The 22,994-nt window shown below is 34.6% G+C and overlaps 4 protein-coding genes across 4 annotated transcripts; 3 read left to right on the top strand and 1 right to left on the bottom strand.

Moving 5' to 3' along the window:
- Positions 1 to 549: 549 nt before the first annotated feature.
- Positions 550 to 4,595, bottom strand: LOC144563199 (katanin p60 ATPase-containing subunit A1-like). The gene is made up of 7 exons (XM_078312619.1): positions 4,337 to 4,595; positions 3,252 to 3,693; positions 2,825 to 3,022; positions 2,145 to 2,389; positions 1,793 to 1,951; positions 1,270 to 1,357; positions 550 to 990 (listed from the first exon to the last, which is right to left on the bottom strand). Exons 1-7 carry the CDS (start codon positions 4,459 to 4,461, stop codon positions 709 to 711), a joined length of 1,539 nt encoding a protein of 512 aa, XP_078168745.1. The 5' UTR covers positions 4,462 to 4,595; the 3' UTR covers positions 550 to 708.
- A 1,527-nt stretch (positions 4,596 to 6,122) lies between these two features.
- Positions 6,123 to 8,630, top strand: LOC144562802 (2Fe-2S ferredoxin-like superfamily protein). The gene is made up of 7 exons (XM_078312096.1): positions 6,123 to 6,326; positions 6,934 to 7,047; positions 7,313 to 7,366; positions 7,465 to 7,527; positions 7,631 to 7,693; positions 8,219 to 8,326; positions 8,428 to 8,630. The coding sequence occupies exons 1-6, from the start codon at positions 6,162 to 6,164 to the stop codon at positions 8,252 to 8,254; spliced, it is 495 nt and encodes a 164-aa protein (XP_078168222.1). The 5' UTR covers positions 6,123 to 6,161; the 3' UTR covers positions 8,255 to 8,326; positions 8,428 to 8,630.
- A 2,195-nt stretch (positions 8,631 to 10,825) lies between these two features.
- LOC144562798 (uncharacterized) lies at positions 10,826 to 16,273 on the top strand. The gene is made up of 17 exons (XM_078312092.1): positions 10,826 to 10,967; positions 11,373 to 11,573; positions 11,692 to 11,736; positions 11,922 to 11,962; positions 12,075 to 12,156; positions 12,393 to 12,437; positions 12,626 to 12,682; positions 12,805 to 12,864; positions 12,957 to 13,084; positions 13,802 to 14,048; positions 14,372 to 14,438; positions 14,551 to 14,621; positions 14,698 to 14,787; positions 15,041 to 15,149; positions 15,236 to 15,327; positions 15,452 to 15,557; positions 15,983 to 16,273. The coding sequence occupies exons 2-17, from the start codon at positions 11,451 to 11,453 to the stop codon at positions 16,078 to 16,080; spliced, it is 1,461 nt and encodes a 486-aa protein (XP_078168218.1). The 5' UTR covers positions 10,826 to 10,967; positions 11,373 to 11,450; the 3' UTR covers positions 16,081 to 16,273.
- Positions 16,274 to 17,504: 1,231 nt separating this feature from the next.
- On the top strand, positions 17,505 to 22,530 carry LOC144562799 (P-loop containing nucleoside triphosphate hydrolases superfamily protein). The gene is made up of 13 exons (XM_078312093.1): positions 17,505 to 17,784; positions 17,968 to 18,311; positions 18,638 to 18,717; positions 18,800 to 18,851; positions 19,114 to 19,155; positions 19,244 to 19,322; positions 19,540 to 19,571; positions 19,717 to 19,785; positions 20,367 to 20,441; positions 20,785 to 20,901; positions 21,425 to 21,475; positions 21,758 to 21,893; positions 22,247 to 22,530. Exons 1-12 carry the CDS (start codon positions 17,658 to 17,660, stop codon positions 21,890 to 21,892), a joined length of 1,203 nt encoding a protein of 400 aa, XP_078168219.1. The 5' UTR covers positions 17,505 to 17,657; the 3' UTR covers position 21,893; positions 22,247 to 22,530.
- The last annotated feature ends 464 nt before the right edge of the window (positions 22,531 to 22,994 follow it).

The raw sequence follows: 22,994 nt of genomic DNA, 5'->3' as shown, positions 1-22,994 counted from the left end.
AGAAAAATTGAATGCTCAATTGGATGTGTCATGTGCCATTCATCAACAGTTGAGTCGGCTTGGCACCTTAGCGCATAAGCAGTATTTTAATATTCGGTTTATATGCAGTATGCGGAAAACCACCGCATATGTAGTGCGGTATGCGACTGTATATGCGGATTTTAAATGAGAATTTATATATATATGAACAAATATATGGTAATATGTGGTATAAATCTCCGTTAATATACTCTAAACCGGTATTTTTATCACAGTTGATATATTCTAAACTGGTAATATGTGGTATAAACTACTGTTAATATACTTAAAAATTGTATTTTTATCACTGTTAATATACTCTAAACCGGTAATATGCTCTAAACCGATAATATGCTCTAAACCGCATATTCGGACCGAATATAGATTTTCTATTCGAATTGCAACCGAATAAGAATATATTCGACCGAATAGACCAAATATTACTGCAATGCGCATAAGTGTGGCAACCAATAGGAGCAAGGATGAGGTGCACAATTATCAAACTGGAGCAATTCTTAGAAGAAACATGGATGACATTGGTAAGTGAAATTTCATACTCAGATTTGAGAAGTATTCACATTAACTATATGCACAAATCAATATGTACAAAAAAAAAGCATTTATTCTTCTTTCAACAATTAACTGATACAGTAAAAAAGGAATATTCTATTTTTAGAAGACAAGATCCTGTCAAGCTGAACCGAACTCAGCAAACCACTTCTCATGCTGTTCTATATCGGCAGGAGAAACACTCTTCTGGACCTTCGCCAAGGCTGCCTCAAAATCGCACATGGCCACAGGGTCATTGACAATTTCTTCCATGGCCATGTTTTTTATCTCCTCACGTGTTTTACCAGCAATTTTTCTCCTCATTCCATTCAAAGATGCGTCGCGACACACATTTGTCAGGTCATCTCCGCTGTAACCTTCTGTTCTTCTTGCCACGTCATCAAAGTCCACATTGGGTGCCACCTGTTTTGACAGAATTTTATTACAGAAAAAAATTACTAATAAAAAAAGAAGTATGCAATTTCTGCCTCTCAGTATCCGTAGATCGGGTACTGCCATGTACACGTTGACAAGAACCAGTACAGGGATTTATGGTCATTCTAGGTAGTAGGTACGATGGTACCTGGTGCAACCTACCACAACCTTCAAGCTTTATTGGCTATAAGAGATTAAATTAAATTAAACCAGAATATACAAGATACATATCCACATTGTATATACAGCTAAAAGAACATCACATACCTCCACTGTTCTTAGATTAATTTTGATGAGCTCCTTTCTGCTGTTTAGATCTGGTAGAGGTATGTATATACGTTTCTCCAACCTCCTCCTGCATCACATGCACCTTAAGATGACTCAAAAGTACACTATTATTATATAGTATGACATCTACAACACTGAGCTTTTTAATGTTGTATTGTCAAGCCATAATAATTGCACTGTACATGAACCCCTTTGCTTCTTACTATCTTGAAAACTTTAACAGATCAGATAACAGCCAAAATGCATATATAGGTGGCAACAAGGGTGGAGTTAGACTTTCAAGCTATGGAGGTCAATCATATAAAATTTTCATGCTCGAGTATGGTAGTCAAATTTACGGTAACCATAGCATTTTACTCCAAAACTATATAGAAAATCATCTATAAGCCCAGAAATTTTAAAAATGAATTGGGGGTCAATATTCACTCCATGTAGATCCGACCCTAGTTGGTAATAGCATTAATCTATTTATATTCAAGGAACTTTTTTTTTTTTTACAAACCTTAGAGCCTCATCAATGTCCCAAGGGAAGTTAGTAGCAGCTAATACCATCACAAGCTTCTTCTGACCATCTTTGCCAGTGGAGCTGTTATTTACTCCATCAATCTGCACTAAGAGCTCAGACTTCACTCTTCTAGAGGACTCATGCTCGCCAGAAGCTCTGAAATAAAATGCATCAGAAAATATTATTGGATAACAACAAAAGACAAATACAACAGAACTAGTTATTCTTCATGCATTTTGCATCATTCATTAAAGTAGTACCAGAGAAAAGAGGCTCCACCTGGAACTACACAAATTAGTAAAGGAAGAAAATCAGAGAAACTAATGTAGTAAAAGGCATCATTTTGTACCCTCGAGCATTGCAGAGGGAATCAATCTCATCAATAAAAATGGTGCTTGGCGCATATGCCCTTGCCAGGTCGAATAGGCATCTGACCATGCGCTCACTCTCTCCACGCCATTTAGAAGCCAAAGTCGCAGAAGAAACATTGAAGAAAGTTGTACCACATTCTGTGGCAACAGCCTTTGCCAGAAGTGTTTTTCCAGTGCCAGGTGGACCAAACATAAGAACCCCTTTCCATGGACGGCGAATACCCTGAGAATATAGCATTGTGCTCATATACGGTTTGGAATAGAAATAACTCCGTTAGTTTTATTCATGTTGCAATTTATATTTGGACCAAGGTTTTCTGACTGAACTTTCCGAACATTATCCGTGCTTTCATAATTGAAGTAATGCAAAACATTTCATTTCCAGCTTCCAAGAAAACCTTCACAAATTATCCTGTTCTGCAACACACCCTTCCTAAGTATATGTTTTTGGTTCAATAAACTTCACTTTTCAATTTACTATGATATACATGCATACTTCAACTTTACTACATTTTGATAGAGAATAGTTTCTCATATACTCTGAATTAGTAATAGATTTGTGGCTTCTTCTTTTTTCAAATAATTGGTTCTAATATTAAGTATTAACCACCAAAAAAAATGTGTAATCAATGCTTCCTTGGATGAAAATCTGTCTCACCTGAAAGTACTCTGGCATCCATATAGGCAGCACAACTGCTTCTTCGAGGAGCCGTTTGGCCTTGCTGAGGCCGGCAACATCATCCCATCTCACACCGGGAGCGTTGTCAAGTACGTCTCTTTCTAGCATTGCTGCCAAGTCCATGTCAGGCCCTTCATACTGTCCTTTCTTCCCCTTTTCCTCTTCAGCGCCACCACTCTGTGGAGTTACAGTCAATTTTAGTAAAATCTCAAAAGTACTTGACGAGCAGTTCCTCGTTTTACTGGTAAATAGAGAGAAACAATTACCAAAATTCAGTATGCCGTGCTTACTGTAGTGTCAAACTAATTCCCAGCTTTCGAGGGCTGTATAATTTATTTTGAGTTCTCTGTTCATACATAATATTGCAATTGTTATTGCTTCATTTTAAGTTCAGGTATTTAAGTACCTCCAAATTTGCCTTGGTTGAACTCAATTTCCCTTTCTTTGTAGATGAGCTAGCAGTAGTACCAATACCGCTCTTGCCAGTTGTACCAGATTTGGAAACTCGCCTGGAGACACCAGACCGCGATGAATCACGAGACCGTGCTGTATTCTGATCAGATTTTCTCGACCTTAAAGTTCTTGATGGCAACCTGCTTGGTGAGGCCCAAATGTCAGGATCGAAAGAAGGTGGCTCCGTTGGGAATGGATACTCATCCAATGGTTGGAAAATGAATGACTTGGCAGGTATGGGGGGAGCAGAAGAATGCCTTGAACCAGGAATGATGTCTTTTAGCAAGTGAACTTGAGTCTCCAGTTGCTTCACTATCTCTGCTTCCTCGGAAATTGCTCTCTTGCACTCAGCCCATTTTGCACGGGTTACTGCATCATCAAGTGTAGCCAGATGCCTGCACAAGGGGATTAAAAAAAAACTTAATGCATAGTTACAATTCACAATTCATTGTAACTTAAATAGTAAATACAAAACATTTTTTCAGCTTGAATCAAACCGTAGGGATTTAAAGAAACCTGTTACGCAAAACCACCACAACATCAGGCACATATAGATAACAGGCCAGATTGGGCATAGATAATTCTCTATCGGTTTCAGTACTAAGTATCATTGTTCTCGGCATTTTTGAAACCAGCACCCATGTCAAGCACTAGCAGTCAAATATTCCTGAAGTGTGCAATTGAATTAAATACAAGCCTCATTTAATTTTACCACAATTCTTGACACAACCAGACCTGCTTGTGCCTAAATTTATTTTCCTGTTTAAACTCCCAGTCATCCAATTTGAAGTACACTCCTGTAAAGATCAAAATTCGACACAAACTGTAATTATTGACTCAGACAATTGCAGCACATGTAGAGTAGGATCAATAATTCTACTCGAAGTGAGGCCATAACAGTTTAAATGATCAACTTTTAAGAAAACATATCTCAACGGCACCTAAACCATGATCGATTTTACCGAAATTTCAATTATCCTTTCCTTCGCCGCTAATCCAATCAATCCCTATAGGGGAGGAGAAGGGGAGAGAGAGTACTTGTTAATCTGAGCGAGAACACCATCAAAGAAGGTGGCGGAGGTGTCGTAAAGGCCTTCCAGCGCGTAATCCCTGGCCAGCCTCACATGCTCTTGTAGCCCCGCCAGAGCTCCGCCTCCCGTCATTGAAGGCGAAGGAGAAATTTTGCAAGGATTTTACGAAAGTAAGAGAGACCGAGTGAGGTGGGAAACGAGGTGCACCACTTGACGGTTTCTTTGTTGAAGAAAGAGATGAGAAAGGAACAAAGCCGGTTCAACGACGAATTCGTATCCCCTCAGGTTACCTGACTGAGTAGAATTAAATCGGACGGTCAGAAATGGGTTGGCACGCATCTCAAAGCACAAATAATCCTGCCCCCTCTGTAATCCCGAATCCCGACCGGCTGAGAATAAATCTGAGCCGTCCATTTCAATTATCCTGAGTCAGGTACCTGGGAGGATACGGATCCTTCAACGACACCGTCCGGATTCAATTCCAGAAAAAATGAATCCGGGAAATTAGCATGAGTGCGTGATATCTCAATTTTTGCGTGACCTACGTGTCCAGTGCTTATTCGGGTATCGCGCAGGGGCAGTATTATTTGTGCTTTGAGATATCTCAGAGGATACGGAAAGGAAAAGAAAATTCAGGAAATTAAAGTGAATGGGGTAACAAATTCGAGCTGATTCATGGAAAATTCAGACCGTTAGATTATTTTTGCACGCATCTCAGAGCAACGATAACACTGCCTCCTATATTCTGAATTGACACCGAATTAAATATGACCCGGCTTTAAAATCTTTGTAATTTCTCAATGGATACAGACTCTTGGTTAGCCTATTTGCAAATGTCTCCTATAATATTTTGCTGAATAGGTTCCAGGTAAGGATGTTCAAATGGTTCAGTTTGTTCAGTTTTCAACTAAAACTGAAAAATTTCAATTTAAATGGTTTAGTTTTTTGGTTCAAATGGATCGGTTCGGTTGAGTTTTTTGAATTATTTCTGTTTAAATTGATCAGTTCGGTTTAGACTTTTCAAAATCGACTAAACCGAACCAACCAAATTATATTGTTCAAGTATGGTTTATATTATATTTGATTCAATCATTGCTTCCTTTCATTTATTTTAGTTTAAATATTTTAAAATATCTACATATTTTGTATGGTATTAAGTCATTTGTGTATGAACATGTGTAATTTTTATTAATAATGACATTAATAGATTTATTTCGGTTTGAACCGAATAAACCGAAATTTACTTTGATTTGTTCAGTTTGGTTTTTAATTGGTTTATAAATTTAATCGGTTTGGTTCAGTTCAAATTTTAAAAACCAAAAGAAAATTTTGATTTGATAATTTTAGTTCGTTTTTAACCGAACCAACCATTTGAGCACCTCTAGTTTTAGAATAAAGACTCTTTTACATGGTGCATTTGAACCCTTCTCTTAAAAAAAATACACGAAGAAGAGAAATTTCTTTTTTTTTTTGAACAAGACGAAGAAGAAGAGAAATTTCAACTTATACTTATTTAGTGATGAATTGAAATGTTATAATCTTAATTGAGAAGCAACAGTAGCAGTCTTCCACTAAATTCCCGAGTGCAAGAATTCTCTTGAAAATCCTCGAAACAGAGAGCCTTTTCGATAATTGTTAAAAAAAAATAAAAAAAAACCGGGTTCACATTTGACGTGGCACTGTGGCAGCACCTTTTGCGTTGGTTCAATCTGGGCCCAATATATTTGTGCGGTCCTTAAAAAATGACAATATTACAAAATTAACCAAAACTTTACCTTAATACCTTTATTTATATAAAAAGATTACCAATATACAACAAATTAAAGAAAACCATGGCAGCCACAAGCTCTCTCTTCTCCTTCTCTCCTTTCACATTTAGCCATAGCTCTCCATCTGTCAAGACTAATCGATCAGTTCGCGTTAGTGTGTCCTCAAATGCCTCAGCGAGTTCATCTGAGATTGCTTCTAAACCCCAAATAGAGCTTGAATTTCTAGGGGTAAGTATACATATTCACCTCACCTTTTTTATTCGCTTTCCAAGATTCACAGTTATTGCAAGTACTAAAGTAAGAACAATTTAAGAGCCATAAATTAAAAAAAAAAAATTAAGACTGAATAAATCATAAAATAATCTTGTTAAACTTTTCTGACAGCCTGCCTTGGCATAAATTATCTACAATTTATAGTCCTGGCCTATCTCTTTTAGCTTGAATAAGGAAAAAATTACACCAGTATATGTTTGAATCAGTTTGTGTATACTCAAGAATAAAATGCTACTTAACATAAATTGTTGCAAGGAGTATGTTTGGTTGGGTTGAGAATAGGCTATTCTAGGGATTAGGCTATTTGAAATAGCTTATTCGGTGTTTGGTTGTGATACAATAGCTAGAATAGGAAATTCAAACGTTATGTCTTATTAGAATAGACTATTCCTAAGAATTTTAAGATTTGGCTATTCTAATAAGACAAATAATAGCTAGCTATTCTTGTTTTGCAACCAAACACACCGAAGGGTTAGGCTTACAAAGTTTTTAAACATACAATACAAATTTGCTTTCCCCAAATATGGTTTTATCAGCATCAGGATTATTTTTTTCTGGGCAGCCAAAACCGAAAGATGACGGCACATATCCGGTGGATAAAGCGGCAGCCATAAGCGGAGAGAAATTACTTCGCAGTATAATGCTAGACAACAAGATTGAGCTATATGCAGCATATGTAAGTAAATCGGGATTCTAAATAGCTAGCTATAGCTACGTAATAGCTGCGCTATAGCTTTTTCGGACCTTAAAAGCTATAACGCTATTAACCGTTTTTCTTGTTCTAAATAGCTACTAGCTATGGTTGCGCTATAGCTTTTTCGGACCTTAGAAGTTATAACGCTATAATTGCTATTTAGAACCTTGAAGTAAATCGATATATAGTAGTCTCCATACTGAGCTTTCTTTTGCCATCTGATACATCAGCATTTGATCAAATGCAGGGCAAGGTTATGAACTGTAGTGGCGTAGGCAATTGCGGCACATGTATTGTTGAGGTACCCCATTTCTCATTTTTTTTTTTTTTGAGGGGGAAACTATAGTTAATATATCAATTTACAAAGTGAACTTGAATCATGGTATTATGACATTGTAGATTGTTGATGGAAAGGAGCTTCTGAATGAAAGAACAAATGCCGAGAACCGGTACTTAAAGAAGGTTTGTTGGCCAAACAATTTTTTTAATATTTGCCTTTTACAGTGGTAAGATTGTAGTATTCTATAGGGAAGGTAACCAATTTATTAATTTTTTTGAATTTCAGAAACCCGAATCTTGGAGGCTAGCTTGTCAAACTATTGTAGGAAACAAAGAAAATTCTGGCAAGGTAATATGTATAGAATTATATTTGTTTTTGGCTTCTCTCAATTTTTGTACTGAGACCAGGGGTGAAAACGGAGAGGATAGTAATAAAACCATATCCATATCCTTTTTTCATTTTTTGGGATATGGATACAGAGCGGATATCAAACGGATAGGGATATGGGTCCAGATCAGATCGGATATTAATTAAATAATATAAAAAAATATTAAAGTTCAAAATATTCTTCTAACTATAATGGTGAATAACATAAATTTTTCATAATATATATTAAAATATATGGTATATATCTACTATTTGGATACGGATAATTGAAACGTAAAATTATATCCTTATTCACACGGATATTCGAATATCGAATATTCACATCGATATCCACATCTAAGTTTTCGAATACCGATCAAATACGGATCGGATATTATTCATACCGTTTTCACTCCAAACTGAGACTTACTGAAATCTCAACCTCACAACTCTTGTCAGATGGTTCTGACTGTATCAAAACTTACAATTTTTTTTTTTTTTTTGTAGGTTGTGGTCCAAAGGCTGCCTCAGTGGAAAAAATGATTTACATGCATCAAATGCATCCCATATTGATTTTGCTTAATCAGTTTTAACCAACTCACAATTCCATTGAAGGTTATATCAAACAAAATTTGATTTTTCTTATTGTTTTAGATTAACAATGTTAATACTGATGTTATAGTATTTACTTATTTCTCTTTCCTTTCTTATTGCAGCTACAGCAAAAAGTCAAAAATTAATATTTATCTCACTTTCGACAAGAGGGATAGGAGCTCATAATAATTAAGAATGTGTATAATTTATTTCATGTAATGTTCATTGTACAAAACAATTTTTTTGTCGAATTAGATCATATACAAAAAATATTTTGGAAACATTAAAAGAATGCTATTGATAAATTATATGATCGGTTTGAATTTATGATGTGTTGCTTTTTACGCATTAGTTTCTCTATTAAAGGACACTAGGTTCCAATGTCTTGTGCCTTTCATATCTCATCATACCTAATATTTTATATCTTCGTTTTCAAAATCTAAATTGTCGATCCGAACATTCAACATGATATACATATTAAAATATGATTGGCGATGAAATTTTTTACTATTTTTTAAGATGGATAAAAAATCACTGATTTTGGACTTTATCAATCTTAAAAAATAATATATATTTTTAATTACAAAATTTCATCTTCAGACATATTTTAGTATAGATATCATGTTAAGCGGTTCGAATCAACAATTTGGACTTTAAAAACAAAAATATAAAATATAAAGTATGAAAAGTATGAGATATTGGAACCCTCCTCATTGATAAATTATATAATCAGTTTGAATTTATAATATGTGTTGCTTTTTATGCATTAGTTTGTCCTTCAAATGACACTAGTTTACAAGCTTTTGCAATACGTTGTAATAAATCCTTGTGTTGACAACAAATGTTGTGAATTAACGACTGAAAAGCTACTTCAGATGTTGAATTAAGAGTGAGGCTACGGTATTATGCATAGTGTATATTAATCTATGCTATAAGTTCAAAAAAAATTTTGTTTTAAAGTTTTAATAGTGGGTCTAAACCGTTCAATATAATTTTGATATGAATATATATTTGTAAGTAAATTTTACATATTTAGATTTTTTATTTCTATTTTTCTAGAAGGATAGAAATTCACTTAATCTGAAAAATCTCGACCTTTCAAAAACAATGAATTTTTACCCGTTTAAAATTATAGTAAGAAAATTCTAAAATTCTAAAATTTAGTTTACAAATATCATGTGTGGAAGCTATGTTGAACGATTCGGATCAATCATTAAGATTTAAATAAAAAATATTGATCCATAGTACGAATCAAACCATGCTATGCATAGTACAGTACCATAGCCTCACTCTCAAATTAATATTATCTTTGTCACTAGATAAATTGGCTTTCATTATCCTACACCCCTGTAAAGACATGAGAACAACTCACATGTGCAAAATAATTAAAAGATTCAACCGAACTAATCTGTTTAACACGAAAAACATAACCATTTAATCCGAATTTTTTTGGTTTGATTGAAAACCAAATAAACCCAACCCAATGAACACCTCTATGCCTAGGGGTGTTCATTGAGTCCGGTTTAATCGTTTTTAACCGAATCGAATTAGTTTGGACCAAACGATTCGGTTTTTTCGGTTTAATGGTTTGGTTTGGTTCAGTTTGAAATTTTCAAAACTGAAATAACCGAACCGACCGAACTTTTATATATTATGAGTTTGGTCCGGACTACTCCGGTTTATTTCTTAATCAAATGCTTTAAATACTTCGGTTATTTCTTAATATCCCAATTTATTTCTTAATATTCCGGTTTATTTCTTAATATACTTTAGTTTAATATAAATCAATTGCTTTAAAAAAACAAATTATTATATTTTAGTTTGAACCGAACAAACCGAAATAAAACTTCGATTCAGTTCGGTTCAGTTCTATTTTTGAAACATGAATTATAACTTTGATTTGCCTAATTCGATTCGGTTTCATCCGAACCAAACCGATGAACACCCCTATCTATGCCCAATTTTTCCTGCCTCGATTTATGAAGCTGAACAGAGAAAAAATATTAAAGAAAAAAGAAAGGCTTGGCAATTCAATGATTTATCTTGAATGGAGCATGAGAACACAAATCTACCATACAAGGGTATTAATAATGCCTAATCAACTTTGCCTAAAAAAAGCCTAATCAAGCTTCCAGTTATCAGTTATCACATAATACTCCCATCTAGTCCAACATAAGGCCCTGTTCGGTAATAATTCCGAAAGTATTATTCACATGAGAAAAACAAAATTCACTCAGACAAAATTTTTTTTTTCTCACATGAACAATAAAATTCAGTTTAAAATTTTCAATTCCTATACCTATTCCAATTCTCTGCTGAGCTGCCGAACAGATCCTAAAAGAAATAAAAAAACCTAGACAGGACAATCCAAGTATGAAAAAGCAAGAGAGGAGGCCCAATGAGGCCCAATCTATTCGGCTCAATGCGGCACTGCACGGCAGAATTAGACGCTTCGAGACATTTCTCTTCCAGAGAGCTAGGTTATCTATTCTTTCTTATATCTTATTTTTTTACAGTGAGGCTTACTACTGGGACCCTTCACCAACGCCACTCTTCTACGGCCGCACCCCTTCTTCTCCGGAAGCTTCTTCATCTCTCTCCTCTCTTCGCAAATATCGCATATATCGCATCTTCTCCTCTGTTGCGCTCTCTCTCAACTAAGGTACTATTGTTTGTTGCTACTTCTCTCTCTCTTGTCGCTCCATTTGGGTTTTTGTTGATTTTGCTACTGAAATAATACATGTCCTCTTTAATGATATTTGTTATATCACCCAATTTAGGGTTTGTGGTTTGTCTTATTTTGTCAGAAAAATTGGAACCTAAAAACTAAATTTGTTGTGGTTTCTATTTTTGCAAACACCATAACTTTAGGAAGTTAATTATACAGGTTAGATTTATGAAATCAGATTGGGTCCTTACTGCAACTTTGACACATAGATTAGGTCAATCAAATCCTACCTATGCTCCTATTTGAATACGGAACTGTTTGTTCTCTCCATCACATATAATGTTAGTAATCGTAGTGCCAACAACAGTTATTTAATATCAAAGTACCATTGTTGTCTAGTTCAAGACAGTGCAATCGTGACTTCCTTTCTGAGAAAAAGACAACGCGAAACCCGTTAATTCGGAAACTAAATTACATATGGAGAGCAATGGTCAGCTAGCAGACATCAGATCAGTGGTAGAGGGTGTGGGGGCAGAGGATGATACCTCGGTGACACCACTCCATCAGATCGAGTCTCTCTGCATGAGCTGTGGTGAGAATGTATGTAATCTATAATTTGCTTCTTTTATCTGTATCAGCTTAGATACTGTTATTGTGTAATAATCTCAGAAAGTGTGGCTTCAATAAATGGTGTTTTGTTTGCTTTAATTTGTTGCAGGGCATAACGAGGCTTCTCTTAACTCGGATACCGCATTTTAGAGAGGTAAGCACTTGCTAACTTTTTTCAAATTATGCTCTTATGAAGTTCAAAATTTCAAGTAATTTCTTCATTTGGTGGAATTGGTCTGCACAAGGCAAATGGACCCCTCCCCTCCTTTTATTTGATTTGATTTCATTTGATTTAGTTCTTTGTATATTTTGTTATAAGCGTTATTATCTTATATGTAGGTCGTGCTAATGGCATTTGAATGCCCGCACTGCAATGAGAGGTAATTTATATCTGCATTTGTTGATGTTGGATAAATAACATACAACTTTGGTTTGATTGATTTGTAGCCACAGTATGTGCTGACTATAATGGATTTTCTTTTAATTCAATAGAAATAATGAGGTTCAATTTGCCGGCCAGCTCCAGCCTAAAGGGTGTCACTATCAACTGGAGGTTCCATCTGGACGCACTGAGGTGTGCTTCAATTCTCCTTCTTTGGGAGTTTGATCAATAATTGTCAAAATTTTGCATTTGTGCTTTAATTTTCCTTGAAGAGTTTCATCAGTAATACACTAAAATTTGCATTTGTGCTTTTTTTGTCCCAAATTGCCTGAGGCTAAAATTCACTAAAATATGCATATTGCTACTATAAGACATTAGTTCCGTTTTTGTTTCTAATACTGTTACTTAATATGGAATTTTTGTTGCAGATATTGAATCGCCAAGTCGTTAAGTCTGACTCTGCAACTATCAAGGTAAAATGTTTATTTCATGCTTGAAGCATAAACTCGATGTTCATTAATTTTATCTAGTTTGTTGGATCATTCTGGTTGCTAATCAGAAATATGTTCATGCTACCTTTATGACAAATCATATGCTAGCATTGAATTTTTTTTTAACGTCTTTAATTTCACTTTTTAATTTGTTTTTCTGAATTTTTCAGATTCCGGAATTGGATTTTGAGATCCCACCTGAAGCTCAACGTGGATCACTTTCTACGGTAGTTTCTTTACTATGAAACTAGTTGCCTCAGCTAGTTACTATTCTTTGACCTTTTTTCCTTTACAATTCATTTATTAATTATTATTTTTTCTGCATTATTCATATCTAAATATTATATAGGTTGAAGGTGTTATAGCCCGAGCTTTGGATGGGTTACAGGTTCTCCAAGATGAAAGAAAGGTTCATTGCAGATAATTTCTATCTCTGTTTCAATTTGGCTATTATATACATTTTGTATTTAACTTTTTGTTATTTTCATTTCTCTTTTGTAGAAAATTGATCCTGAAAAAGCTGCTGCAATAGATCAGTTTTTAGAAAAATTGAGATCCCTTTTGTCGGGAGATTCGAATTTCACTTTTGTCCTTGATGACCCGGCTGGTAATAGCTACGTTGAGAACCCGTGAGTATTTTAGTCTTAGCTTATTCAGCTCCACCAATACATTAAGTAATAATTATAGTTGTTTGATTGTTTATCAAGAGACAAGGATCACCATAGTGGCTCGTACCAATGCCAAATAGACTTGCCACTTCAAAATTTTGCATCAGGAGTACTTAATCATATTCTTGATTTTTTTTGTCCTTCAACAAAACTACACCAAGTAGTTGCAAAAGATACCTAACATGTCTCATTTTTTCAAATTTCAACTTCCAAGTAACACCCAGTATTACATTGTGTTTTTGTTGCAATGGAAATTGACGGTTTAATCACTAGTCAATGAGAGAATAAGTGACTAGCGCCTGAACTTTCATCTTGGCTTTACGAAAATGGTTGATATCTCTTCATATAACTTCACTTGGATTATGGAAAAGTAAACCTATAGTAAATTGCTCTAAATTTGTCAACATTTGTAGTATATACCTTATCATTATATTCATTAAAGGAGTTCATACTTCGCACACTGTCAAGAGATTCAGATGTAAGTTCCAAACATAAGGGTATCTCTTTATTGTATGCAATTGCAAATTTGTTGGCTAATTTGAGGAATATTTTGTTTTGGAATGGAGTTCATTGTTTAAGCCCCCAAAATTGCACAGCACAGAACCTAAAAGCTAGGGTGAAATTTGAATTAAAACTAAAGGTACATGCCTGTTATTCTAATTTTTTTGACAATTGCAGATACGCTCCTTCGCCAGACCCATTGCTATCCATCAGATTTTATGAAAGAACACCTGAGCAAACAGCCGCCTTAGGTTTTCTTTCTGAACCAACTGCAGCTGAAGAACCTGCACCAGAAGAGAATAACTTGATGTCAGATGTTGTGCCTCATGGGTCAGTGGGATCGGTCGCAGGTCGTCGTGCAATTGCTCAATGTAATCCTGATGAGGTCGCAGCGGCCTTGTGTAGATATTCGGCCCCTGAAGAGGTAAGAGCTACAATTTTGCACATTGTGTGAATTTGAAATTTAATTTGTTTATATCTGATGAATTTTATACTTTAATATGTGCCAAAAGCTCATACTACCATATATTCCTCTATAGAGATGATTTCGATATACCTGTAAACTAAAAAAATAAAAAAGAATCAGCCAGCTGTTCTTCAAACCAAAATTGGCACTTCCATTTGTCGTGTTATCTGGCAAGTAATTTATTTCTTCTGTAGTTTACTTGTGATTTTATGAAGTCAATGGGTGTATGCAAGTTTTGAACTATATGCTTTTATCTAAATTATTCCCTTTTGTTTTTGTAGGTTGATACTTTGCCTACAACTTGTGGTGCCTGTGGAGTTAAAACTGTTACGAGGTTTTTTGCTACCAGTATCCTTTTTGCCTTCTCTTAAGTGAATGCATTATGAGAAATGCTTGCTTTATTTGCTGTTCAATAATTCTAGTGCCCATAATGTTTTGTCAAACCTTAACTAGTAAATAGAAATTCCTTATTTCCGGGAGGTCATTGTAATGGCATCAAGTTGTGACATCTGTGGCTACCGTAGCTCTGAGGTACTTATCATGCTTTTAGTTCATAGGAGTTTTGATTTCTTCATATACCCTTATTTAACTGTCTATTCATAAACAGCTGAAGGCAGGTGGTGAAATCCCTCCAAAAGGGAAAAGGATAACTTTGCAAGTGAAAAATTTAAGAGATCTTTCCCGTGATGTTATAAAGGTATTAGTTTTTACTTAATTAATACCGACTACTCTGGGATTTTGCTAAATTCCAGCTATATTTGCATTGGGAAGTAACCTTGAGATAACCCGGAGTAACCTGGCTAAGTTTTTTCTGTATTAACTGTAAAAAATGGGGTGTTAGTCACAAATGTTAGATACTGTTCATTTGCAAATTGAAGTTACTTATTTAGTTCTATTGATTAAATTATAATTTGAAGCATGATTTACTTCTTGTTAATTCATTTTTGCAGTCTGATTCAGCTAGTGTAAAGGTTCCGGAGCTAGAACTCGAGCTAACTAGTGGCACCTTAGGCGGGCAAGTTACCACAGTCGAAGGCTTGATTACTAAAATATGTGAAAGTATGTCAGAGTTTTCCCTTTCTTATAATGTTTCAAATGTAGTACTTCAATTATGAGTTGAAATTGATTTTAGCAAATGCATACAGGCTTGGAGAGAATTCATGGATTTAGCTTGGGTGATAGTTCTGACGAATGGAAGAAGAAAAAGTGGACTGATTTCAAACTGAGGTTATCTCAGGTATGTCTTGCAGCCGAGTCAGGAAAAAAGAAATTCCATCGTCAAATTTATTTTTCCAGGCATTGCAGGATATTTACTTTCAGATAGTGATTTGTTTATTAATTTGCTTATTTTTGTGGCATAGCTATTAAGTCTGGAGGACGAATGGACTCTAATTATAGATGATGCATTGGCTGCATCTTTTGTTTCTCCTGCTACCGATGCTATTGAAGATGACAAGCAATTAACAAGTATGCTTGTTTTGCCTCTCCCTTCCTTTCTCCACACATAAACACACACATGCACATGGACACACAAGAGTCATAGCATCATTTACTCATGCATGTTCTCAGAGATGAACAAATACCTCATGTTATAGTTAGTGCTGGGTTCCGGTCATTTTTTTTTTCTTGCTTCAAACCAAGTGGGAGTTCCCAATGAGTTAATAGTTAGTGCTGAACTGGTTATGCTCTTTGTTCAGGTTCTTGTTTGCTCATTTTTGGATCAGATTGGTAGGTTTAGACCAGTAGCTGGTAATCCTGATCGGGTTTGATATTTGCCTGATCTGTACACTGTAAAAATACCAATGTAATCTGGGTAACATAAATTGTAAAGATGGGTTTTGACTTTTGATTAATAATTTATGTCTTAATTTTTTTTGTTTCTGTTGTGGCAGTTGAGGAGTATGAGAGAACATGGGAACAAAATGAGGAGCTCGGTTTGAATGACATGGATACCACCTCGGCTGATACGGCTTACCAAACCACAAACTGATAAAAGATTTATTCTCATACAGAAATGTAATGTGTAACTTATAATTTTGTTTATGCTATAGGAGTGTTGTTATACTAGATCATCTACTGAACATTTGTATGCTTTGAAGTTCATTTGTTGTTGTATACTATGTTTGTACCAAAATTTTGTGCAATGTTTTGCACCTATGGAAGAAGTTATTTTCCGTTTTCTTGTCTAGCTTTTTTAGATGGTTCAATTTTTTTTTTCTAATTTGTTTAGCTTGCTCAGATCATGTATGTTATATTTTAATTACAATTTTCTGTTTTTGAGGCAATATTTTACTTACATACCTAAAGAATGTTTAAACGAGTGATTGCTTGAGTACTGTTTAATAAACTTTAGCGTATAGTTTCTAAATAAGGAACTTTCCTACATATGTGAAAGTGAATTAGAAATTGTCATATCAGATTGAAAATTCTAATAATATCATAGATGTAGATGCTCTTATAAGTTATTAATGCACACTTTTTGGGGTAGGATAAGTTGACAATTGTTACACATGGCATCAAAATTTTATTTTGTTCATCTTTTTTTCTAATTTAGACTAGATGACTTCTTAAATAATTATTAAAAAAATCGTATGTAATATGAATTGATAACATCTGCAATAATACTGCCATTTTTTATTCGCACTGATATTTTTTTACCCTTATGATTTTCTATTCGCTATTTAACTCTTTAATTAATTATAAATACATGTTCTTTAATTAATATGTAAAACAAAAACACTTTGAATAAAATATTGACCCTGTCTCAGTCTCACGCTTGGAGTTCAAATGCAAGTCCAACTCAAACTCTATAATTTTAAAGTGCGTTTCCCTTGTCTCCTGCTGTTGTTGATTCTGTTTAGCGTTTATTGTAATCAAACGAAGAGGTCCCAAAGTCAAAAGACTCTATTTGCACTTCCACCCCTCCAAAGTTTATATAATTAGAAGAAAATTATAAATTCGGAATTTTTTAAAGGTTAATGCTTTGGTTCCTTTTTTTCTTTATTCTATTGGCATGTATAATATTTTTAGCTTTCTGTGGGGTATAAAAGAATTTGTCTTTCAAAATGTCTATTTCCAGGTTGGTTTGTATAGTAATCGAGGTTTCTGAGGGGGTATATAGAAAAATATTTTTTCAAGGAGAAATTGCACGTATGCCTCTAAAAAAAAATACAAAATTACGTATTCCACCCTCTAAACTGCAGAAACAAATTACCCATTTTATAATATGAAAGACAATAAAATAGATAAATTTGTAAGTTTTTGATGTTTAGAGGGGGGAATACGTAATTTCAAATTTTCTAAGAGCAAATATGAAGTTTTTGAGGGGTATACGTGAAATTTCCCTTTTTTCAAAAAATAATTAGGAAATTAAAGGAAAAAACAGTATCAAGCATTCCCAATCTCCCTATCCAAACGATTAGAAAGAAATGCTTTGTGTTCGCTAAAGACGCGGGAAGCCACGTGTCACTCTCTCTCTTCCCTTCTTCCCCAGCTAAGCCTCTCTCTCTCTCTCTCTCTCCGCTCGCCATTGGAGTAGATAGAGAAAACTAATAAATATATAAAAAGATGAGAACTTTAACTACACTTTCTCACCTATCGCCATGCCTCATTCCTTCTCCTTCCTGCTCCACTCCCCCTTCTCTCTCTTCTCGCCTCTCTCTCCCCCCTGCCACCATTTCTGGAATCCACTCAGGTAAATACAATTTGTTTATAAATTGAATTGTTGCAGGAATGCTTTTTGGATAAATGATTTGATATGTTATTGAATTTCTCGATTCGGAAAATTTTGTATTGTAAGTTTGTAACTCAACAGTCAGAGAATATTATAGAATTTGGAATTAAATGCTAATGGATCACATCACATGTCATGGTTTAGGCATTTTAGTGAGCAAGAGGCGTCCGATGGCTCCGGTGCACTGTACTGTTCCTTCCTCCCCTGCTCTCATTTCATCTGTAGGTGATCTATTCGGCTTTATATTGAGCGGGCCCTTGATACCGAAGCTAGGGTTTGATTCTGACAAGGTGGCTGAGTCGATTGATAGTTGGCTCAGGTGTGGGTCCCAATTATGCCGGCTGTTCCGGTTACAGGAATTTAATCTGTCTGTTCCTGAGAAGGCTAGGATATACCATTATTATGTACCAGTATATATTTGGTGTGAAAATCTGCTGTTGAATCATAAATCTTCATTTAAAGAAGGAGATGAGATACCGCCTTTAGTGGTAAGTTAATCTGCTCTTTTCTGGCAAAATTTATTGGCCTTTCAAAGATAAAATTTAGGCTCGAACAAGTGCTACTAACAAATCAGGTTGGCACATGCCAGAATTTCCAGTTTGGATCAAATACTGACATGTACTGGTACCAGAAAGTACAATTATTGCTCTTTTCTTGTAGTTGTTTACACTTTACACAGTAAGACTTGTCAACCTTTTCAAATTTTAGCCATGCAACTTGATGCAAAAAGCCACAAGTTCAACAATTTTCTTCTTTGTAGTTTGCTCCCTCTTCTTTTTCTTTCAATATTAACAAAGATTTTTCTTCACTGTAGATAGGTGTGAGTGCTCCTCAAGGAAGTGGGAAAACAACCCTTGTTTTTGCACTTGAGTATCTTTTTCGGAGCTGTGGTAGGTGAGTTTTAATTATTTTGTATTAAAATCATTTTTGTCATTGTATCTGCTATTAATTTTAAATTGCATGATTTATCTTCTAGGAAAGCCGCAACCTTATCAATTGATGATTTTTACCTGACAGCTGATGAGCAGGTGATGAATTTGTACCTTTAATATTATAAAGCATTACTAAAGCATTGCCGAAGCAAATCAATAGAAGTATATACTAAAAGTATAAAACATAAAAGAGTGCATGACATGAAGAAAATGTATATTATTTCAGAAGAGGCATTTCTGTAAAGTTTCGGCATTGGTTTATAAGCCTAGTTTTGTTATAAAAACATATTTCCTTTTCTTCTCATTTATGCAACTCTCTCTCTCTCTCTCTCTCTCTCTGAGTTGTATTGAAATGCAGGCTAAGCTAAGGAGCCAACATCCTGGGAATGCGCTACTAGAGGTATGAAGGGAAGCGAACTTACAGCTAACCACTCTGAAGTTAATCATGGAAGAAACAATTTATAAATATTATATCTTAAACTACGTAGTTTCGTGGAAATGCTGGGAGCCATGACTTGCAATTTTCAATTGAGACTCTGACGTCACTGCACAAAATGACAAAAGAAGGTACTATTCCTTCGTCCTTCCAATTTCAATGTCTTTTCTTCTTATCCATAACTAAAAAGAAGCAAAAGACAATCAAAAGAAAATTCCTTTTTATATCTGTTTTCCAATTTTCGAAGTGTTGCATATGATGGAGGCAACATTTGCTTTCTTTTTTTTCTCTCTTTCTCAACCGAGACAAAATTATATTGAAGTTGAAACTGTGATTTCTAATGTTTAGGTATGAAGATGAAGCTTCCAAGGTATGATAAGGTGTGCACTGTGACAAAATCAACCTTATGTTCAAACTGACTTTAATTTTCTGATAATTTTACGATATGATAACAAAGTTAATTTTCATGTACTTTGAGTATGGTTTGTTTCTTTGAATTTTGTACTTTATGCATTTATTGTGTAGTCCGCCTTTGGAGGAAGAGGTGACAGAGCAGACTCTTCTAGATGGCCAGACATTGAAGGTCCAGTTGAGGTGATACAATTTCATATAAACTAAAACTTTTAAGTACTTCCATTTTGTGTTTTTTCACGCTAACTATGTGCACTAGTCTGTTGTTTTGCAATAATACCCAACGTTTTTCATATATCAACAGCTCTCAATTGTTTTTTGGACAGTTAAATTTGAATTATTAAAATTAAACAATTTATTTAGCAGTTTTGCAAATTGACCCATTACTATTTGTGTATTTGAAAATAACACGTCTTACCCATATCATTTGTGAGATTTGCAGCCAAAAATTATTTTTCCTTGTTAGTATTTCCTCCCAATTGAACTGAAACTAAGCCAAAAGTTTTAGATATTGGATAGCTAGTTTGTATAAATTGGTGAGAAGAAATTGCTGTGTCATATAATAACTTCTAGCAGTAAGTTTTGACCTAACCATGGTTTTGAAACTTCTGGTGTGGAGCATAACGTTTTAGTTTGCAGGTGCGATAAATAGTGGGTATTATTTATAGGCACGCAGATAGTTTCCAAATGATAAGAAAAAAGAACCCACTTGTTTGTTTAGTATGCATTAATCCAAATTTTATACTCACTGGTGATTGATTTAGGTTGTCTTATTTGAGGGTTGGATGCTAGGGTTTAAACCGCTTCCCAATGAAGTTGTCAAAGCTGTTGATCCTCAGGTTGCCAATTTAACTTAACATTTATATTCCTCCTTTGTGACTCTCTATCTGCATTGAAAGAATCAAATTATAATGCTAAATGCTAATATATGGCATTTCCATATATTGGTTATACTGGCACCCTTACCTTCCTGCTGAAATTTCGGTAGCTACCGGTTGACAACAAGATAACCCCAATGTTTCTCCTTTTCTTTGATTTTTTAGCTTTATATTATTCCCAATTAAAGTTATTGTGCCAAAATTAAATATCCTTTGTAATATGATTTGGTGAATGCTGTACTAGTGTGTTAGTAATTAAAAAGTTTTGGTTATGTTCGGCCTCTGATTTTCTCGATTTTTCCAGCTTGAATTGGTAAACAAGAACCTTGAGGCATATTATGATGCATGGGACAAGTTCATTGATGCATGGCTTGTGATCAAGATTAAAGATCCTAGCTGTGTATATCAGTGGAGATTGGAGGTATGTACCAGATGGTACAATCCTAGTTTGGCCTATTTTTAAGCCTTTTCTATTATCAGTTTTTGGTTGTAATTGCTTCTATACTGTTGAACTGCACACTTAATGACCAATTATGGAAAAATTTCAAACTGAGGCCTAAGTTTTGCAAACTCAGGTTAAAATTTGGCGTATTTATTTTTTCAAGTAATGAGGATTGATTGTGGTTTTTGTAGAATAAAAACAATTACCGTGTAATGTACCAATAATATTTTGGACAAGTATCCTCTCCAATATTGTAAAAGATTCCCTTCACTTTACGGTTTGAGATTAACTCCCAGCCGCTTTGAGATTCGGGCTAGCGCAGGGGCAGTATTATTGCGCTTTGAGATTCGTGCCAAGTTAAAAAGAATGGTCCAGATCAAGTACTTGTAAAAGATTCCCTATTACGGTACCGGGGAGGATCTGAATTCTAATATTTTATCTGCTCCTTTCACTTTATTTATCATAACTTGTTTGGGACTAAAGGCTTGGTTGTTGTTGTTAGGCTGAGGTAGCAATGAGAAATGATGGGAAACCAGGCATGTCTGATGAAGAGGTACGACCTTTTTAACTGTTATGAGTTTACTTCATATAAATATCTCAACTTAGTAATTAATATTTTGTTCATGTATACAAATGTCATATGCATAAACATTCAAGATAAATCATATGCTTCTTATAAGCTATTATCCTAATAACAAATACAAAACTATACTGTATACAACGGCCCACTAAGCAAGGAATATTTGCCTGTAAGGACAAATCCAACAGCACAAGACAGTTTGCATGTTTTTTGAATGATGCTTTAGTTTTACGGAATTGGTTTGGGATTTTGTAGGTTTTGGATTTTGTATCTAGGTACTTGCCAGCATACAAGGCATATCTCCCTACATTGTATGCCGAGGGACCTAACGGGTCAAAGCCAGAAAAGCTTGCAGTGATTGATATTGACGAAGCGAGAAATCCCATCTAAGGTACTCCATTGCAAGTACACCCAATACTTTTTAGCAAATTTGCAAATAATGCTAACACTTCTTATGCTTGCAATTAATTCCAATATTGATTGGTTATCTGCCAATCCTTCTAATTAAAATTGTCGTGCCCCCGAGATTTGCATGTTGGTTCTGTCACTTATTGCAAATATCATGCTGCTTTGGCACCTGTTGTGTGAAACTCACTCAGCTTAAATTTTAGTTTAATTTGGATATTGGACAAAGAGGACATTGCTAATTTCTCAACAATTAATTGTTTATTTGGTTTCCATTACACTTATCTATGATGTAATGATGCTGGTATGATATATATTGATACCAAAATTTTAATGTAGAGCAAAGATAGCAAGCTTTGGCTCACAGAATGAAGACAAAATGCAAATGTATCTAGGTCACCTAACTTGATCATGCGAGCGACATTCGGTTGCATCTCCTTGTTCATTTTCTTCTTCTTCTTCTTCCATCTCTTCTTCATCTTCTTTTTTTTTTGTGGGTTTTTTCATGTTTAAATTTTAATACTGTTTTCTTTGTAAATACTGTTAATTAGACAGTGGAGAGGCAAAATGTAACACAACTATAGAAGAAAAAGAAGAAGAAAATGAAAAAAAAGTTAAAAGCATATTGTCTTTCTATTTCTTGACAAAGCAACTTCGGCAGTTTGTTAGAACTAAGAATTAAAATTTACTGCAAAGGTAACACACCTATGATTTATTAATGAAATCGGTGGGTTAATACCACTTTTACCAAAAAAAAAAAAATATTGCAAATGCCGGATAAAATTTCAGATTTTGAGATTCATAACACACTGAAGTATGCGTGTTAACGGTGTTATATACATAACATTTGATAGAATCTGACAAAAACCTGGGTTACACGCTTCTGGAAATCAATATAATTCTCTTGTTTTCAACTGTCGCTGGTAATTGATTGATTAATTGGTGATTTTTTTTTTTTTTTTGTAATTTCCCTGATGACTCGGGATTAAAATAAACTATTGTTTTTGTCTCCTAATCATGTCTCACATCCTTATCTCTGTTTTCAAAGTTTAAACAGTTGATTCGAATCGCTAAATATGATCTTCAT

The sequence above is a fragment of the Carex rostrata genome, chromosome 12 (genome assembly GCF_964058835.1).
Source record: "Carex rostrata chromosome 12, lpCarRost1.2, whole genome shotgun sequence".
NCBI classification, from domain to species: Eukaryota; Viridiplantae; Streptophyta; class Magnoliopsida; order Poales; family Cyperaceae; genus Carex; species Carex rostrata.
The sequence above is the reverse complement of the archived record's forward strand: the minus strand, read 5'-3'. Positions and strand labels throughout refer to the sequence as shown.

What these genes read in the sequence shown, in the direction of transcription:
- LOC144562802 (XM_078312096.1), top strand. Translation starts at nt 6,162, where the DNA reads ATGGCAGCCACAAGCTCTCTCTTCTCCTTCTCTCCTTTCACATTTAGC. An exon ending in TAGAGCTTGAATTTCTAGGG is followed by an intron (nt 6,327 to 6,933) that starts GTAAGTATACAT and finishes TTTTCTGGGCAG; the next exon opens with CCAAAACCGAAAGATGACGG. An exon ending in GCGGCACATGTATTGTTGAG is followed by an intron (nt 7,367 to 7,464) that starts GTACCCCATTTC and finishes ATGACATTGTAG; the next exon opens with ATTGTTGATGGAAAGGAGCT.
- LOC144562799 (XM_078312093.1), top strand. Translation starts at nt 17,658, where the DNA reads ATGAGAACTTTAACTACACTTTCTCACCTATCGCCATGCCTCATTCCT. An exon ending in CATTTCTGGAATCCACTCAG is followed by an intron (nt 17,785 to 17,967) that starts GTAAATACAATT and finishes GTCATGGTTTAG; the next exon opens with GCATTTTAGTGAGCAAGAGG. An exon ending in AGCTTCCAAGGTATGATAAG is followed by an intron (nt 19,572 to 19,716) that starts GTGTGCACTGTG and finishes TTTATTGTGTAG; the next exon opens with TCCGCCTTTGGAGGAAGAGG.
- LOC144562798 (XM_078312092.1), top strand. Translation starts at nt 11,451, where the DNA reads ATGGAGAGCAATGGTCAGCTAGCAGACATCAGATCAGTGGTAGAGGGT. An exon ending in TTCCATCTGGACGCACTGAG is followed by an intron (nt 12,157 to 12,392) that starts GTGTGCTTCAAT and finishes TTTTTGTTGCAG; the next exon opens with ATATTGAATCGCCAAGTCGT. An exon ending in GATTACTAAAATATGTGAAA is followed by an intron (nt 15,150 to 15,235) that starts GTATGTCAGAGT and finishes AAATGCATACAG; the next exon opens with GCTTGGAGAGAATTCATGGA.
- LOC144563199 (XM_078312619.1), bottom strand. Translation starts at nt 4,461, where the DNA reads ATGACGGGAGGCGGAGCTCTGGCGGGGCTACAAGAGCATGTGAGGCTG. An exon ending in GTTCTCGCTCAGATTAACAA is followed by an intron (nt 3,694 to 4,336) that starts GTACTCTCTCTC and finishes CCCCTTGTGCAG; the next exon opens with GCATCTGGCTACACTTGATG. An exon ending in TCCCTCTGCAATGCTCGAGG is followed by an intron (nt 1,952 to 2,144) that starts GTACAAAATGAT and finishes ATTTTATTTCAG; the next exon opens with AGCTTCTGGCGAGCATGAGT.